General features: G+C 35.7%; 1 protein-coding gene across 4 annotated transcripts in view; it reads left to right on the top strand.

Moving 5' to 3' along the window:
- The window catches only part of LOC139959560 (protein CLEC16A-like), a 95,828-nt gene that overhangs the window by 38,289 nt on the left and 37,387 nt on the right, over positions 1-20,152 (top strand). For 3 of the 4 annotated variants that reach the window (XM_071957275.1, XM_071957276.1, XM_071957277.1), the window contains exon 22: positions 17,344-17,435. The exons of the other annotated variant lie outside the window; for it this stretch is intronic. In XM_071957275.1, the coding sequence (XP_071813376.1) occupies positions 17,344-17,435 (92 nt within the window). The remainder of the gene's footprint in view (positions 1-17,343; positions 17,436-20,152) is intronic. 4 annotated transcript variants of the gene reach the window in all.

Raw genomic sequence — 20,152 nt, forward strand, 5'->3', positions numbered from 1 at the left:
TATTTTAAAAACGCGGGCATAAAAAATATATAAATATGTACATATATATAAATGCGTAAAAAGGAATAAAAAAAAACGAGAGTAAAAAACAATCTCCAGGCATCCAGAGGCGACCTAATAATAAAGTATAGTACTGGACTTTTATCTCTTCCCATCATAAGGAAAAGATTGTGACGATGGTTTCCATATTTCTGCTTTCGATTGGTCGTGTAATCTGATGTCTGTATTAAGCCTACCCTAGCTGAAAGCCACATTTATCTGACTCCATCCGTGCACAGAATAGGATGTCATATATTAACTGAACAAGTGCCACGTTTCCTGTCTGATAGGAAACTCCACTTTTGATCATTTTGAAAGTGTATGGATTTCCAAGAAATCTCGGCTTATAATAGACGCGGGGGGGTTCGGCTTTCAAGATGTGGAGATACGAGTAATTATGCGACTTAAAAGGCCAAAAAATATGCTCTTGCCACTTCCCTATTGTCTGCCTTATTTTTCATTGCTGGTATTTTTGGCATTTAAGGCAAAGTGCCACATCAGATTAATATATATAGATATATATATATATATATATATATATGTATATATATATATATATATGTGTATATATATATATATAGAAATAGATATATATATATATATATATATATATATATATATATATAGAAATAGATATATATATATATATATATGTATGTACATATATATGTATATACAAATATATATATTAATTTCTGCCCATGTTTCTCGGTCATGTGCAGAAAATGTTGTTTGAGTTATGGAAGATGTGGCTGACATATGGGATAAAAAAAAATGATAATATGGAAAACTTCAATATTGATAATTATATGAACCGACGTAGCTAAACCCACATGCCTCCCCTCCACCGCTCCCCTTCACCTGATTTCTGTCAATTCTGTTGATGCTGTTTAAGATGGCTTGGTTCACTGTATTAGTCATTCTACATTTTGCAGTTTTATCATAATTTAAGCACTGATTGGACATTTTGATCCAACAGTAGGTACCTCGGAATTCACAGGAAAACGTGCTCAGCTTCTGCTGAGTGGGCGGTAAGCTCATCAGGTACACTTCTCGAGCGTATTAACGTTCCCCTCGTGCATGTGTGTGCTGGATGTAGTTATTAATCGGGGTAAATCGAGGTTTTTTGACCCAGAAAGACTTGAACTGAGTTGATTAGTTTTTTTTTTCTCAATTTATTTTGGTAATAAATTTCCATCATAACGACAGTCTTTGAAGTTTGACTTTGACGATTCAATTCAAAGTAGGAAAAATATTTGAAAATATTCCAGTTTGCTATTAACATTTAATAGACAACAGCTAGTATATAAAAGAAAGAAGTGTGCTCGTGAGACCAAACATTGGTGGATGGAGTAAACCTCTCTATATTTTGGCCCTCATTTGGTTTTAGATGTCAGAGTATGTCCTAGTATTGACAAATTTCAATCGTAGGTTTTTTGAGTTCCGCAAAGATGAATTTGAAGACATAAAACTAAAACTAAAAACCAGCTATAATAATTGTTAAATTAAGACACATCAGTAATTCTCAACATTTAGCGGCAAAATGTAGGTTAGATATCAAGCAAGCTGTTCATTAATTTTATGGGAACTGACCGTTTGAAAAACCCCGGCATAAATTATACGATCATGAAAAGTGACCCTTTTCATAAATTAGCAATGTCCCTGTTTTGTTAAGTAGAAGTACTTCTTTTCCACTTTTGAAATAAATTTGAAGTGTCCTTTTGTTACATCAAAAATGTCCATTTTGTCGAGAAATTAAGAAAAAACGTAATTTAGAAAGTGTCAATTTTTAGGTGATTTTTTGTATGTGGTGTGTTCCCTCAGAACAAAGTCTCATAGCCCATTGCCCTTACAGTTAATAAACACCCCCCCCCCTCCCCTTCTGCTGTCTATGAGTGAAATCTTCCTGTATGTAACACATCTTTTAAATAATATGGGACCTGCATGTATGTACAGGTAAAAATACAAAATTATTTTATAGAAAAAAAAAAACTCATGACACCAGCGTACGTTTTTGCGTAACGCGTTTGTATTTAATCGGTAAGTGATCCAAATACATACAAAGCAGATGGAGAGAAGGTCCGTTATTTACACAAGTAATAATATCAACACCGATTCAGCCTCATGAGTACCAAAACATTGTCCTAGCTGTTTATTTTAGCTTTTGTTAGGAAATGTTTTTTTTCACTGTCACCATAGTGCCCAATGTTAAAGCAGCTGGTTGGTATTGATTTTTGGTAAAATCAAAAAATTATATTTGATACTGCACAAGCACTTCAAGATTCTCATCCATATTTAATGCATTTCTCTGGTTTGAGACTCTGTCAAATTTAAAATATCTCAATTGAATTTTACAATAATAAAAAAAATTGATCTATTTTGGTCTCTGTGTGGATTTTAAGTCACTTGAACTCTAACCAATTGAAATCTACCGAATTTTGAAGTACAAATTTGGTCTGTTCGAATTAAGATTTATTGGAGCGACTACGCTACAAATTTGATTCATGTCATGCAAATATCTATGCGTCTATATTTCACATATATGTAGACTGTACTTTCTGGATATTGAAACATTCAACGATCGCCATTTATGGAGCCACATCTCCTGTAGGAGTTTACTAAGTATAAAAAGATTATAATGATCAGTTTCATGTTAAATATATTTCCCACTTAAAAGAAGGCCTTCATAAGCAGAATGGATACAGAAAGGAGCATTATTTGATATACGTAGGTGTGAGATATCTATATATATACATATCTATATATATATATATATATATATATATAGATATAGATATATATATACCACTTTTCAATTGTTGCTAGCATTTACAATGCTTTTAATATACAACATAGCATACAACAGAAATTACAGTGAAAGCACAAATGATCGTTCTAGAGTGTAAATGGACGATCCTCGGAATCACAAGAGGAAGTGACTCTTTTGTTTTTGCCAAATCAGAAAAAGATTGAAGAAAAGGGGAGAAAGAGAAACAAGGTGAAAGTGAAAAAGTAATTTAGCTTTTCTTTTCAAAGATGCCGGAAAGAGGCTCTTTACAAAATGAAAATGAAAAATGAAAAAAAAAAAATCATTAAGCGAGTGTATTTCGTGGAAGAGGTCAAAAGTAAAAGTTGTCCCATAGAAACACAAGGTCACATGAAGTATATAAGGATTCATTAAATCAGGCAAGTGATTTAGAAAGATAGTAATTGCAGGCCAAAAGATTGTTTCAAGTTTTTTTCATAGAAACAGGGACTTTGAAAACGTGGCTGACATTTATTAGTTTCCTGTTGTTTTGTGCCAGGGATTAATGGATTCATGGAAATGATCTTTCAGAGGTTCACAGTTAGCCAGGTAGAATGATTAACAGATTACAGAGCTTGTTTTTCCTTGGCAGCATGTTCTCCCCATACCTTTCCTTCACACCACATCGGTACATATTAATTTAGTACCAGCCAAGACCAAGTACATCATGAAATCGATGAGTACCCCCCATCCCCCTCATATAATTTTTTTTTTAATGGGACAGGAAATTGACAAAACCACAATTTATGATTTTAAATAATAAGAATAATAGTAATGTAGATTTATAAAGCGCCCTCCAGAAAACGATTAACTGCCCATGGCGCTTCACAAAGTGGGACGCATCAACACTGAAAGTGCCCAACAGAAAAATTGAGTGTTCAGTAAACTCTGAAAAGTGGATAGATTAGAACAAGTTCGAATATGGTCTGCTAACTGATTCCAAAGACTTGCCGCAGAGTAAGTAAAACTTCTGAATCCGTAATCCTTCACATGAGGTTTAGGTATACAGAGGTATGATTTGCTTGTCGAACGTAATGTGCGTACAGGGAGGAAAGATAAAAGGTTAGCGAGATACACAGGCTGTTGTAAAAGTAGGAGTATTTTGAACTTTACTCGAAAGTCAATAGGAAGCCAGTGAAGATCCTTTAGAAGTGGGGGTGGTATGACATCTCTTCTTTCCTTTGACTATTCATGCTGCAATTTTTTTAATCTTTTGAAGTTTGTGGAACTCAGGCAGTCCAAAAAGAATTTAAGTAAAGTAGTTTTAAAGTAACAAATGCATGTACAAGAACTTCACATGATCTCTGATCAAGGTACTTCCTCATAAGACCAATGTTTCTTCATTTCCAATTAGTGGATCGACAGACATTCTCAACATGCTTATTGAAAGAAAGGTGCGTATCGAAAAAGGCACCGAGGTTCCTGACCGTAGAAGATACACGTACAGACTCATTACACACAGAAAGTGGAGGGTAGTTTCGTCCAACGACAGACAATTTTGCAATGAAAAAACAATAAACTCAGTTTTTATCACAAATTCAATTTTAGATCCATGGTTAGAAGTAAACCAGCTATGAAGGTCGTTGATGCACCTTTCCATTTTGCTGAAAGCATTTTGTAAGTTGTCATTACGAAAAGAAAGAATCAGCAAAGGTGATATAAAACTGCTTAAAGTATTGCAAAAAGGCAGTAATTTGCTGGTCTTGTTAAAGGCAAAAACAGTCACCACACCTGGGAATTTCCCCTGTATACCAAGTGTAATGAGTTTACTGTTTTATATGCAATCAATTTGCATTAAAGATGGTCACTTGAAAGAAAATATACCCATTCAGCTTCACAATGTGAACTCTCTGCAAAGTGGATGGAGTTATCAATAAAACTTTTTGCCATAGCCTATACTACCTACTTTTATAATGTTAAGTGATAAAACCATGCATTGAGGCCAAAAGCTAATAGCAAGAGCAAATTCATTTTTTATGTTTTAACCTTTTTCAAAATTGTTTTCCTTCCTTACTCTTCTTTCATTCTTTTGCTATCAGCATTTGTCGTACTGTATGCTATGAGCACGATGCTATGACTACTTGCAGTTCATTGCCTGTGTTCTGTGGGGCATGAAACGTTCTAACACAAAACAGTTGAAGCCCTCCATAATATATGTGTTACTGTAGCAAAAAATGGAGCAAAAAAAAAGGAAAATACATAGTAATTCTTGAAATATTCTCAGAAGAATTCAGTGAATTAAAAAGCAAAATAGAAGAAGACCACAGAGATTTGACAAAATGAAAATTTTTGTTAATTGAGAAATACATAGAAATCAGGGACAATAGCTTACAGTAGGATATCCCCTTCATAAAAAAAAGGGGCAAACATCAGTTGAAAAGGTTCATTCCGGGAAGTACTCATTTAAAGCAATTATCATGAAACAGATGGATCTCTTCTAGGAAAGTTGGAATTTGGGAATAATAACCACTTAAAGGGACTCTTCAAAATCTTCAAATCACGTGGAGTAGAGGATATTAAGAGCAAATGTCGACTGTCGCTACTGAATTCTAGAAAGTGTATTGGCTGAAATCGTTGATATTCGAGTGTCCTTTAAGAGGCAGACATGAGCATTTTTCCGCCGAAATGCAAATTTTCTGCTTTTTTTTGTTTGATCTCACCTCGCTTTTTTCCCCCTAACATTCCTGCGTTTTTTATGTGCGAACACCCTATCCACTAGGCTATGGACGCTGATTGTACGTCGAGAAGTTCAAAACCTGTAAGGAAGTTCGTAATTCCGCTGTAGGCGTGTGTATATACATGCATGCATATAAACATAGGCCTGTCAATTCCCAATATGAACATTCGCATAACTAGTACAAGCCTACACAAAAGATGAAGTTTGTAGGGGCCGCCCTGGCATGTAATGATGCATTGTCCAGCATGTGTATGGTCTGGTAGATATTTGCACACGAGCCGGCCATAGACTGGACATCTCGTTGTGGGTTCACTGACTCTGCCATTCACAGTTTTTTTTTTTTTTTTTTTTTAAGAAGTCAGGCTCATGTCTGAAGAGGAGACACAAACCCAGCCATTATCTTTGGCTTATAAGACAGATATTTTCTTGAAGAACGACAAAAACTGCGTATTAGAATAATCTTGTTTCCGTTTTAAGAGATAAATATTGTACATTAAAAGTCATGTGTGGGAGCTGTCATATCTGTGATGTCATAATAATCAGTGATGTCATAATTAGTATCGTTAATTACATTATGCAATGCCGATCTGCCTTGTGTCGAAATAAATAAAACGCTGTTTGAATGTTTCCAGGAATTGTTTTTATTGCAATTAAACTTTAAATAACAGTGTATCTCCACAGACGGATGTTTATCTTGGAAGAGTATTAGACTAACTATTTGATACAAACAGAAATATTATATGTCTTCCAAGCGATTGCAAAACATGTTACGACTTTTTAAGGTGATGTATCGGTCATCAAAAGGCTAAAGCCCGGTGTTGGGATGTTCTCTTGTATGGACTGTATGGTGGTTGGGTGATGCATGCTTTAAAAACTTGGGTGTTGTTCCCTTATAAGGTTTTTTTGTAATTATTTTTTTTTTTTAAATAATTTTCTGGTGTGTTGATCTTTCATAGTATGTGTGTGTGTGTATTTAGTATTGAAATAGTAGTGAGTTGGAAATCCAGAACAGTGAAAAAACTTCCAGCCTCCACCGGGATTCGAACCCGGGCCTCCCGCTTTATATGCGGACACCCTAACCACTAGGCTATTGTATGTCCGGAGGTTCGAAACCGGTAAGGAAGGTCGTAATTCCACTGTAGGCGTTTGTACCTGTATCTAACAATACTAGTTCTGTTTTAGTGACATATTTGCCTTACTCTGGAGATCAAACATGATGCTAATCAACTCGAAATCATTTGTGATTCATAAAGTCGGATCTCGAAAGAGATACTTTGAACAGACTTTGTTAATGATATATATATATATATATATATATATACGCACACACACGCACACACAACTTTCGATACTTTGATATATTTTGAAAACTATGGTACACAATCTTGTTTAGACGTAAAAAATCCTGTAAGCCGAATAGTTTTTAATTCTAAGTGAACGTATTAAACAGATACTCCCACGATCTGACAGATGTATTGGGAGGAACTGTGTAAACACCACAGAGCTAACGATGAAGAAAGAAAAGAAAAAAAACCGATAAAATAAATAGTCGCGGTCGTTGTTTTCCCAGAAGACGTATAAAACTTTCCATACAAATTTATGTATGCACAGATGATCACGCCTGGTGTTATGTCTTCTCCTCACAGTCCCAGCAGTCGTCTGTTTATTATTCATGAGGCATGCTCAAGGATGTGTGGACTACATGCATGTGCTAATTTGGTTTCCAAGAATATCCAAATATGCCGCGTGATCAAAAAAACCTTCCTTTCGTCCTAGAGGCGCTTCTTCTTCTTCTTTTTCTTATATACTGTATATATGTATATTTGTTTTTATCACATTTGAAGTATCGACTTATTTGTGATTTTGTAGAACTCAACTCACACTTATGCATTGATTATCAAATAAAGTGCCTAGGCTACAAGTCATCCCATTAAGTTACATGGGTTTTAACCCACGAATAATATGATGTGATGATCATTTTGTTTTTCTGCAAAGTCTTTACTGTTATATTAAAGAAAAAAGGACCTGGCTACAATTGGGAGATTTAATATGCATACGTGTGTGTGTGTGGGTGGGGGGGGGGGAATCAAGGGGGCAAAGAAAGGGGGGAAATAGAAAGAAACATTTTGGCTGGGATCTTTCAATTGCAATGAGACAAAGGTTTGGTTGGCAATTGCATAGGTTAGGGATAGCACATGTCTACCTACTTACATGTGCTCTTTACAGTATATCAAACATTCTACCTTGAACTTTCCTGTCTCCTCACTACAACAGCGCTCTTGCATCTATCAGGATGTTGACGTTCCTACTTAGTACTAAATCATTGCTTCTCAGGCCTAGAATTTCCCAAGTTTTCTCAGTGCTCACAGTTGGTATTTTTCCCTGAATTTACCACCCATTTCAATTACTGTATATAGGCTTTTCGGAGCAGCCCAATAACAGTTGCTGATAATAAAGCAGGGTAGGTACAGAAATCATACAGATTCTTTGGCTGATGATTGGACATACTATACAGTAAACAGACTTACATAGTGTTTTTAAGTTCTTAATGTCTACTAATAAAATACTGTCACAGTGCCCATGATCTTACAGTAGTTACTGGTGTGCTGACCCGTAAATTAAGTTTAGGACTTAATTTATAACTTAATATTTTTAACTTAATATATATAATTTATTTTAGGCCTTTTAAGTAATAATAACATCCTACCGACCTACCATGAACACTTATTAAACCTAGGTATATAACTATATAATGTAGGTATACTTTTTTGGTTCCTTCTGAAAAGTTCTGATCATTGGCTTCCATCATGAATATCATACTCTCTGGGTCCTCGTAGAGAATAATGTCAGAACCATTCAGCAATGCCATGTATGTACTCAGATATAGTGGAAAGTATATATGACTTTGTAATTTATTGTGGATAGATGTTTGGAAACAGTCTGAAAAATCTGTCCAAACTCGGTATTGATATCTTAACAAGGAGATAATAATGATATAAAGCTCGTTTATGATTTTTTCATCTCAGACTTTTCTCTAAAATAATCAAACAAAATAAATAAATGATAAAGATCTTTGAAAGTGGACTTTTATCAAATAAAAATAAATTACAAAATTGACCAAATTACAAATGTGTCTATGGTTATAGTCATTAGTAGAATATCTAAGGCCGTTGCTCGAATGTTAGTGGATAAACTAGAACCTTTGTCAGAGTCTAAGGAATCCACAGTGACCTCCGTCCGTGCGAACAGACTTCGAAGCTGGTTTGTGATTTGTGATTTTAGTGTATATAACTATCACATGTTAGTACTATTCTATTTCAAGTAGGTCCATCTCTTATCCAACTTCTCACATCATCTACAGCATAGGCTAATGATAATCAGTGATAAAGACTGATTCATTAAATTGTGGTAATAAAAGTATGAGTTTACAATGTCAACCGTTTTCCTTGGACATGCATCAAATGCTTTTCTTCTATCTTACTTCAACAATAAAAAAATTGTAGGTTAATTCCAACAAACTTGTAATCAATACAGTGTCAAATTTTTCACTCGATCTGATGATATGTCAAGCGAGCCCACTTTGAACACAGAAGTAAATTGTAAATAGAGACAGTCCTCAACTACCCTCATCTATCATTGAGATGAACTCTAGAAGCTACAAAACTGGTACCTGTTTCATTTGTAGGTGTACCCTTCAGTACCCCCAACCCCCCCAAGAGATGGGAACCTAACCCTCTTTCTTCCTCCTCACCCCCCCCCCCACACACACAGAAAAGCCTGAAACCTTGTACTCCTTCAGATGAAACATGGCAACCTTGGACTGAACGCTTCCCACCCAAAGAACTGCCAGTTGCCATTGAGTATTAATTCTCAAATTTATCATAAATTTGATCAATAATCACTGTTAAAATTCCTGGAAAAATTGTTGTTAAAGGCCAAATATCAAGTTTGTTATCCACTTTTCTTTCGTACATTTCTGAATTCGATATTGATATCAAAATTGACATTCAATTCAAATTTTTTTTTGCCTGTATCTTGACATTTGCAAATCGTGCTTACGTTGTTCAGAAACCTGTGGTTCTTCCTAAAGGTTTATAATATCATATATTGACGCTGCAAGGCAGTCGTCATGTATTATGAATGTATTATGAATTGGGTTGTTGGATTCCTGTGAGAACGTGTTACAAGAATAGACACAGATAATAATGTTTTTCAAAAGTATTTATCAAAACTATATATATACAATTATATACATAGAACAAAGTTTTTCAAATACATGCAAATAGTTTGCTTCAAATTACAGAAAGAGGAGAGATAGATTTTGTAGCACTGTCATAGATCTGGGTTTTACGGAGAATTGCAAGGGACTAATTTATCTGTTCCCTTGTCGCAGCGTGCTCGGAGATAAATAACTCGTGGGCTTTTATAGCGGTGGATGCTGAATTAATCAAACATACGGTCGGCCGATGGCACTGACACTCAGGATAACGCAGGCCTCCTTCACTTGATTGAAAATATAGTCTCTAAAATTAGCAAGGTTTCTCGGAAATCAGTCGAGGGAAGGGCTTTCTGCAGGTACCGTACAGGAGGAGTCTAATCAAATGTCACACTTAAAGCTCTCTTTGGCTTTGATCAATTTTGAATAAAGTCGCTATCAGTGAAAATAAATCTAGGGGAATGGATGCTTGTGTATTAATGTCTGTGCGCGTGTGTGTGTATGTGTGTTTTATTATTCACTTTGTAAAAGATTCTTAATGAATCACGTGTGATTTAATTAATAAACGCAGGATACATTGCCAGTGTTTTGGGGCCGGTTGTTTCCATGGAAAGGAAGTCAACATTATCGACCAGGGAAAGAAGAGCTATATAACCTGATAATGAAAATCTTAGAAAATGACATCGTCTAATTTTGACGAAAGCAAATATATTTATTTGATGATAGCTAATAAATATAATTTTAAATTTAATTTTAATTATAAAAATAATATAAAGTTCTAGGAAGTTGCAGCAGTGTGACTGCACATATATCATATACAGTATATGCTTCCAGTATTCAATGTTACAGATAGTGTTGAATGCCATCTAATGTTATCCTCTGTGGCAAATGAAGTTTAATAGAAACATATGTTGGCTGAGTTATTTGGCATATTTGAATCAATGAATGTATACATACATGAAACATGAGAGCAGTGTCATTATTGATGAGGGTATGGGGTGTCTGTATCATGTTATACAGTAAGGGCTCCTCCAGTTGGCATACATCATTATTAAAGCAGCATTTTGCGTTGGGTCGCTTTTTTCCACTTTTTTAACATGTGCATCGATTTTTTTACATGTATCAATCATAAAACAGCAATCTAAGATACCATCCAAGTTTCACCCTGCCAAGAGCGTTAATTAGCGAGTAATTAACGATTTATGTCGATAAATGAGAAGAGTGTCCTCGACAAATTTCACAGTTAAAATTAATCGCATACAATTCCGCCAAACCCACTAGTTTGAATTCAACCAATCAGAGATGCAGGTTTAGTTATGAGCCGTTGCTAAAAATAGATTCAAGACTTCGCGTTGGTTGTACCAGGGAGTTGTTATGCAACTCCCTGGTACAACTGCCATATAGACTGTACACAAATCAAGCGTGGTGTTATATTACGTATCTGTCAATGACGTTCGTAGTGTTTAAATATTCATATCATGGGCGAGGTTTATTGGGTTCCCAACGGAAAATATCTTGGAGAACAACAAAGTTGAAAGTTGCAAATTTTTCGACTTTTATGCCACCATTTGAAGTAAAATATAAATAGATTAGCTAGTTATGTAGGTCGTTATGGCAAAGTGGAATCAGTGAGGTTGAGAAAAATCATAGAAAATGACGCAAAATGCTGCTTTAATGACAACCTGCCAATATAAATCTCATTTCCTGTATGCCTGGAATATACTTAATATATTATATCATAATAATATATATATTAAGGTAATATATGTTCTGTATGTTTGTGTGTATACCATTTAAACATTTTAATGTCATCTTTATTTGTCATAATTTTCCATCCTACATATTTCTTTTGATGGGGGAGGGATGGGTGGGGGGAAGGTTGTAGGTTTGGAGTGGAGGAGGGGGACTGTGTGGGTGGGTGTGTGTGTGGGATTGCCAGGTCTGAGCTAGGCAATCATCAGAAACAAGGAAAATGTGTGAATTCATATAATTATGCAGGGTGTACTTGAAGGTCATCAAGGCACATATGTCATGCATTCTATATATATATATATATATATATATATATATATATATATATATATATATATAGTCATCAAGGCACATATGTCATGCATTCTAAGACTACAGTGCCCCTTACAAAAGGTCAAAGGTTGTAATGTTTAACAGCTTACCCAAATATACACACTGTTTGCACAGTGTAATTCTCTGTGTGTGCTGGTTGGACCAACTCTCTCATCGTATCCATGTACTTAACATACAAACCATGGACGTAGTACTGATTACACTCTATATTCATGCTTTGTTTGGTTTGTACCCATGTACCGATCATATAGTCATGCACAGATTACATGCTCCTGCTCATTGGTACCCACGTACTGATCATATATATCCATGAAATGATTCACATATACCCATGTACATACTGCAGATCAGTAATCCATGAGCATTGCATGTATCCATACACTAATTACCTCCCTTACTTATATATGTACGTTATATCAATCCTTACATATTTGCATACACAGACCTTGACAGATTACAATACAGTATATATCTACTTTATATCAAGATATTAATTTATGAACCCCTCCCCCTTCCCCCTCCCACGCCTTGTTTGAACATACTCGATTAAACCACAGAATCTAAATATATATCTATTATAGACACGTGTAAAAAAACGTTCTGCTTAAACTTATTGTATCAAAAGTTCTATTGTGTAAAGTTCATTTAACCTCTAGATACTTGGCCTTTTTATTAGAAATAAAAGAATTTCTTAACAGTTAGATCCAATAAACCACAAAGAACTAACCTGGTAGGCAAACTACTCTGCAGAAAGTGTTGCATAGGCAAAAATTGGGTAAAACAATTTGTTTGGGTACAGAAAGTTTGTACACATTGTTAAAAGTATTTATCTGTTGTATTGAAGGCCCATTATTAAAGGGTACTATATTCAATGTTGGCAGCACTTGGTAACTAAAATCTGCTAAACTGTGGGTCTTTATAAAGTTCCACATGTCACATGGAAGTAGCATACTTGCATACATGTATGTATTATTAGGCAGACTTTAAAGGCACAGTATAATTGACATGTCACAGACCTTTAAGACACAATGCTATCAGTCACTTAGACTGCATTATCTATAATTTCGCTCTTTAAGTTTGGCAAAATGTCCCTTGCATACTTTTAAACACAGTGACCAAACATGTTCATTTCTCAGATGCCATACAAAACTCAAACACAAAGACTCTTATGGCCTCAAAATATCATGTACAATAAGGCCTGCAATGAGGAACCAACATCACCATCATCGTCATCGTCGTCGTCGTCATCATCATCATCATCATCATCATCATCATCATCATCATCATCATCATCATCATCATCATCATCATCATCATCATCATCATCATCATCATCATCATCATCATCATCATCATCAATTTAGCTTTAAAGGAGCATTCCAGAGGTTAAGTAACATTTAAAGCCGAATTCTTGCAAACCAGAATAGCATTCAAAACATCTCTATCACTCAATATTCTAAAATTATCCTTTTAGCAAGAATACTGATTATAAATTGTTCAAAGTCCCCCCACCTCAATTTTTTTTACCAGTTATTGGTTTTGGGAATGATGAAAGCTTCGTTATGTAATCGGTATTAAACGTTGTTCATACATTGTTGACTCAAAAAGGCCACCTGCTGTGGCGACTTTCACCGGTCGTCTCCAGTAACTTTACAAGGTGCAGGAAATTTTGTGTCGATAATAATTCTGCGAGTAAAGATTTTGAAGAATGGAAATCGGCAGTAATCCCTCAATTGTTAGGGAATTCTAATACAATATGACACACACGGGTGGCTATTCATGTAATCTAAGCATACCCAAATACCTGCTTTTAATTATCCTTTTGTTTTTTCTCTCTCACTCAAAATCTTCTGAAATGTGTGATACTTTTTAGAGTATCGGTTTGGCTCACAAATCATGTACTCTGTCTTTATTGTGTTGTCATCAAAATACAACTTTCTCCTAAATGCTAACTTCTCCTGTGAAAGAGAGGGAAGGGGGGGAGGTGGGGGTGGGAGGGGGAAGTTACTATAGATCTTTAAAAACATAAATTTGGTAAATTTTGGGCATTCTGCATACATACATACATATATATTTATCCATCAGAAGATGGACATACAGTATATCCTTCATACTATGGATATATCCTTGGGAACATGGATATAATATCCTTCAGAACGGGATCTTTCTTGAAGGTGTTTGGAGTCCCATAATGTTCAGTCTGTTTTGTCATGCATCATATAGTGTGTATATATATATATATATATATACATGTACAGAGTCATTACTGGAATGCTTATCAGCTTTTATTGCATTCTGTAAAGAAGCTTTAGTGGGTCTATCTATCCTTGTCAGAAAGGTTTCTAAATTCCATAGTCTAAGGTCATTTCCAAGAATCTAGTATCTAAAGGCAAAGTGCAGTGAGGTGATTACAGCTGCCATAAAAGGAAGTCCATCCGAACTGTTGATCAGAGAAGCACTTCATTCAGTTGTACTCTGTTTGCTATTTTTGGGTCTGAAAAAAAAAATGCTTTGTATTATTTTCTTTTTTCGTATAAAGTAAGAACTGCACGATTTGCAGGGATTTTTTGTGTGTAAACGAACAATGCATTACGCAGGGTAGTAAATCTTGTATTTTAAAGGAGGGAAAGGCATTTCTGTTAAAAACTGTTAAAAATACCTTTGACGACACTTTTATCTACATGTACTGTAAATTTGTTTCTGTCTGGCCCCAAACATTTCCAGATATTTTGTACTCTGTTTAAATTTGGATAGGATCCTTCATGCTTGAGTTGTCAAAAGTGTACCCTGACATTCTTAACGGAAAATTGCAATCACAGCAATACCAGCAAAATATGTTTATACAAACTAAAGAAATTCATATCCTGTTGTGATCAAAAGAGATTCTGGTGCGTTCTGCCTTGGAAAAATTTGCCCCAACACGTGAATTTTACTAAAATGCAATAGATTAAAAGTACACATGTACTCTCTGGTGATGATTGTACAGTGCATTCAGGAAGTGTGCATTTTATAAAACTAATGCCGTTATTAGTAAATGCATGTATTTAATCTAACGCTACATCATCTTTAAAATTGTATAATTATATATTTATATATATATATATACACATGAAAGTGCACATTGGATAATCCAAAACAAAAAAATCTTCTCCATGGGACTTTTTTTCATTGACTTTGATCCAGTGTTACCGGACACAGTCTAATACAAGCCACCCTCCCCCCACCTCTTCCCCTTCCTCTGCTGTTTTCTGTACAGGTAGGTCAAATTGTCATTCAAGACCAATAAAGTTTCAAGGTGTGAAAACTGCGTGGACACATGATAACTTCAAAAATAAAGCTTGATTTACTTTCATACTTGATATATATTTGTTGGTCTACAATACTGAGTGCAACAGCATCAGGTGTTCTTTGTTGTGGTCAAAGGTCATTTCAGGGTTGACAGGTCAAAGTGTGAAAGCATAACCATAGCATCAAAACTAGGAAGAACTTTGTACAATACTTGGTATGTGATCCATGTTATTAAACTTGTACAAAACACTGATATGCTTAGTATAACACTAGTAAAACTCAAAATATTACAATCAGGGAATGGTATATATATATATATATATATATATATATAGTATATATATATATATATATATATATATGTATAGCTGACCAGTATCGTATCTAGCAATAAGCTACGAAATATGGCATTATGCCAATTTGCGATAAAGATACAAATTATGCAAATTTGTTTAGCCGTTTTGGTACATGTCAGACATACCATTTTGTCACTACTTTATGAGAAATTAAAACTTAGAAACAGCAACACAAGACACAGGGGGGGGGGAAGAAAATATGAACACTAAATTATTCCGTGACAATGGATAGATTTAGTTACAATCATATAACCTAAAACTTACCTGGGATTATCTGGAAGGCTAGGGAGCTGAGGTAAATGAATCTACATAGATTGAACTCAAACTGGAAACTCAAGACATGTGTACAGGTATTTTGGGATTTATTTTTAGCCCTCCATGGGAAATTATCATGATCAAATGTTTATAGTCTGTTCTAAGAAATAATATCTACCAGCAGATGCCCATGTTGAGAAAACACAGAGAGAGAGAGAAGAAAGAAAAAACCGGTCAAGGAAAGTTAATATCATTGTGACATAATAAGTGTGTTATGGGTTACTAAGAAAAAAGGCTATTTTAAAAAAAACTGTTTCACCAAAATTATCATAACGAATGCTCGCTGTTATTTCTACGATACTAAAGTCATTTTACAACCTCGTGGAAAAGAACTAACTTGTTTTTGGGGCTAATTAAAAAATAAAAAAAATGAATATATTCAAAAGACTATTAACAGTGAAGTGCCGAAAAATCATTCGGTTATTCTTGCTTTATAATTTTAAGTGAAAGGTTTAGGGCCGCCTAGATCGCATCTAAGCCGTCATGTTGTTTAAAGGAAAACATGGTAAAGATGGTGTGGGTTTAAGGTATTAAAATACACACACAGTCGTCATCTTTCTGGCATCTGGGTGATTTAGCGTGGTTTGTAGCCCTGTCACTTTCCAAACATATAGTATGGTAGTTTCAGAATATTGCCACCTTGTCCGAAGAAACCGAAAATAAAGAAGAAAAATAGGGACAAATGTTTCAGATGTCTGCAATATCCAGAAATCAATGTAATGGCAGTTTGGAATATCTGCCACCAATGAGAAACAATGAGCTGGCAGTTTGCCATTCTTGCCACCCCTGAAAAATAATAAGATGGCAGCCACCTCCACAAAACAGTGAGATGGATGTTTGAATTACCTAGAAAACTGTCATATATGCAGTTAGGCTGCTGTGATGTTTCTGTGTCATGACATTCAACAGCATTTGTCGCAAGAGACAGCCATGTACTATAGTAGACACGTCACTTGAGGCTATGAAACGACAAATATCTTCGCCGTCATAGTTTGGGTTGCATCCGACGAACTGACCTTATGGTCTTTCCTTAAAAATTCAAATCAATGATAGAAAGTTATTCAACCTCGATTGTTAGCAGTGTGTTTTAATGGTCTACAATATGAAATTAATGTTGCACCTTAATTCACCCTTTTTACTAGCCAAATTTGGGAACAACCAAATGTTGACTGGGACAACATTCATGTTTTAGTTTAGTCTGTGGTGTATTCAGTCATTTGGTGTGTGACTAAACATATGGCTTGGTCAGGGTGACACGAAGTGTTAACCATAAATTGCAAGATACAGCTCGACAAGTTTTTCCTCAGTGCCGATTATTAGATCGTCGCATCAATGCCTTTTAAAATCATTGCAATGTTGTTCTCCATATTGAAGTATTTCTGTGTACAACGTGATCCATCCAATCTGTCTACAATTGCCAACAAAAGACTAGCAGTTTCTAGCATTTCTTTTCGTAATGAAAAGAAGCTTCAGTGATTCATCGCGCCATCTTTAGTTCTTTTGAATTATGCGACGAAGTCAATTTTGACGTCGGCTCTCATTTTTGTTCTTTCCCTTGAAGCCAATCACGAGAGAGATCGACGTCGAGTCCTATGTCATCCCGACGTCAACCAGGGAGCCATCGGAACCAAGATGAGAGGCGCCATTCTGCTGGTAATGATTTTGTGTTGTTTCACCTACCCTCCCCTCCCACCCACCCACCCACCCACCCACCCACCCATCCTTTCTTGGTAGTTCATGAGTTATATTTGAGGATAGTAGTCTACACTGTGTAAATGCACTTTATGACACCGCCTTTGTCAGGTTCAAAATTGGCGTATTGGTTTTACTTTACACTCAGCTATTTTGTTAAATTGTACAGGATGACACAAAAATACAGTCATTGGACGTAACCGCCATCCTGGTTGGCATAATGCCACCCAAGAATGAGAACCATATTTAAAGGGTATACATATAGTATGTTCACAATTTTGCATAAAGCGATCCCAGTGTGGGATCCAGCCGCCTGTCATATGACATCCACCCCCCCCCACCTCCGCACACTCGGAAATTCTCGTAAACATTGAAATGAGCATTGTCAATAACATTGCAATGCCCAAGAGCATGAATTTAATATCTGCGTCAAAGCAAGGGTTCAGTGTACTTACATGGAATATATTTAAGAGGTGCTTTTTTTCCCTGCCTGTTCTTGTTAATTACCTTTCCAAATGCCATTTGCAGTCACAGTTTCAGGATTTTCTGTAATTTTCATACGACCCTGATGGCTTTTAGCATTCACTATTGTTCCTATAAGGAGGGAGGGGGGGGAGGTGGGTGATGGCATTCTTGGTGCAACCTGGGCAGAGCGGGGCTAGAGATTGAAATTTGCTTAATACCCAACGGTATGAAGCATGATAGTATAGGAGAAACAAGTCAACTACATATGTTGTATAATTTAAATGATGAGACCTGTCCGTGATGTTAACTCACTCTCCTTGTTAAAATTGCAATTAACTGAAACCCTGGCTTTTCAAATTACCTCCCCCCCCCAAAAAAAAAAAAAAATTCTCCCTGTTGCTTCCATTTTTGAGTTTAACTTTCCCAATGTTTTTGTGTGTCTCGAGTACCACAGTTTCATTTATCCTTTCATTCAGTGATAGGTTTCAATTTTTTGTCAGCTTTCCTCGAAAAGACGAAAACTGTACAAAACAAATGAAAAACTGTATGTATTCTTTCCTGTTATGTAAGTACTGTCTGGTACAGCCCATAGGATAGGCAAACTACTAGGACACCTGTTTTCCAAAGAGTCCACCCATCTGTGCCAAGTTGGTCAATATTTGCTCTGTCACTATTAGGTAACATTTACTTAAGATATCTGGGTTTCCAGTCTAGTTCACTGCAGTGTTTGCCTTTCATTTGTCCAGCCAGTAGGAAAGAATGTAGGACAATAGAAAAGAAACGATTGTTTCCAAACCAAATCTCAGAACTTTGCAACAGGCGAGGGGGGGTGGGGGGGGATTATGAAAATTTTGATGAGTTTCGAAGAAAAGAAAATCGATTCTACTCTCCCCCCCCTCCCCCCGGACCCTCCAATCCCAAGCTATCGCACTCTTACTGTTAACCTATTGTATAATTTCTGGTCAGTGGTAGAATGTGTGCCTGTTTTCACAATAAAAAGGTCAGTGATTGACTTCTTGTTCTAATATAGGAGAGTTTGTCGTCATCTTGAAGAACAAACACATCTGTGTATTTCAATCGTCTTTTTCTCATGGTTCATCTGCATGTTTGCATTGAAGTTAGTCTGCATACTCGACGAGGCTTGGACTTTGTCGGAAGGCAACATCCAAGGCAGTTAGCCGTTGCACCCCCCCCCCCTTTTCACCCTGCTTCTGACAGCAACAACTCCCATGACCCTTTAATCATGTTGACTGTGGGGTGGTACCCTCATAATATTCTTTGATCTTAAAAACTTCATAATCAAAACTAATATCAGGGCTAACAAAAAGTTGTCCGAGTGTTGCACCAAAAGTGGGCAATTGTGCAGCCGGTAAGGGAAACACGAAAGAAAATGTTATCATTCTTGTTTCATCTATCTTTCTGTATGTCCGTCCGTCTGTCCGTTCGTCAAAGAATATGCTAAATGAAAATATGTGGAAGATAAATTTGATTCATGTTGTATGTGTTTCACTTTCTGTTTGTGATCATTTTGTGAAAATGTCTCCATTGCTCCTTTCAGAATTTAGAAAGCTGCCTAATTTGTTCTTTTGAGCGCTGATCAATAAAAATCCAAGGCAATTTCTAAGCCTCCCCCCCCCCCCAATCCAACTTTCCATCAACCCTTGACCCTTAATTCAGTCTCTGATACTGTAATTATGTGGTAGAACGCAAGTAAATGTCGCCCTCCATATTCATCTTTCATATATTGTAACTAATTTCATAAAAAAAAATTGGCTATTAATAAAGTTCTACAGTAGTTCAACACTAATTGTCAAGCTTAGTTAAACTCATTTATTCTATCCAATATATGTATGTTCATTATTTAACGATGATAACCCTGCATACAGTTTCCTTTCAAAAAAAAAATTGGGTATTCCCTTAAATACTAAATTTATATATATGTTACTTAGAATAAGAACAAAAAGTGTATACTAAAAACAAGTAATTAACAAGCCTTTTTTTTTTCTTTTTCCAATCATACTAGAGGAAAACACAACCACAGAAAGCAATGTATACCTATATATATATGTCACACTCTGAGTGTCGGTTTCAATGGACAATTATTTCCTGTGATCGAGTCCTTTTCAATATGTCAGTCTGTTAAAACGAAAAGTTGACATTTCCCTCTGTCCACAAATGTTCCATCCAATCCCTAAACTGCAAAGCCAAGTGTT

The sequence above is a fragment of the Apostichopus japonicus genome, chromosome 19 (genome assembly GCF_037975245.1).
Source record: "Apostichopus japonicus isolate 1M-3 chromosome 19, ASM3797524v1, whole genome shotgun sequence".
NCBI lineage: Eukaryota > Metazoa > Echinodermata > Holothuroidea > Aspidochirotida > Stichopodidae > Apostichopus > Apostichopus japonicus.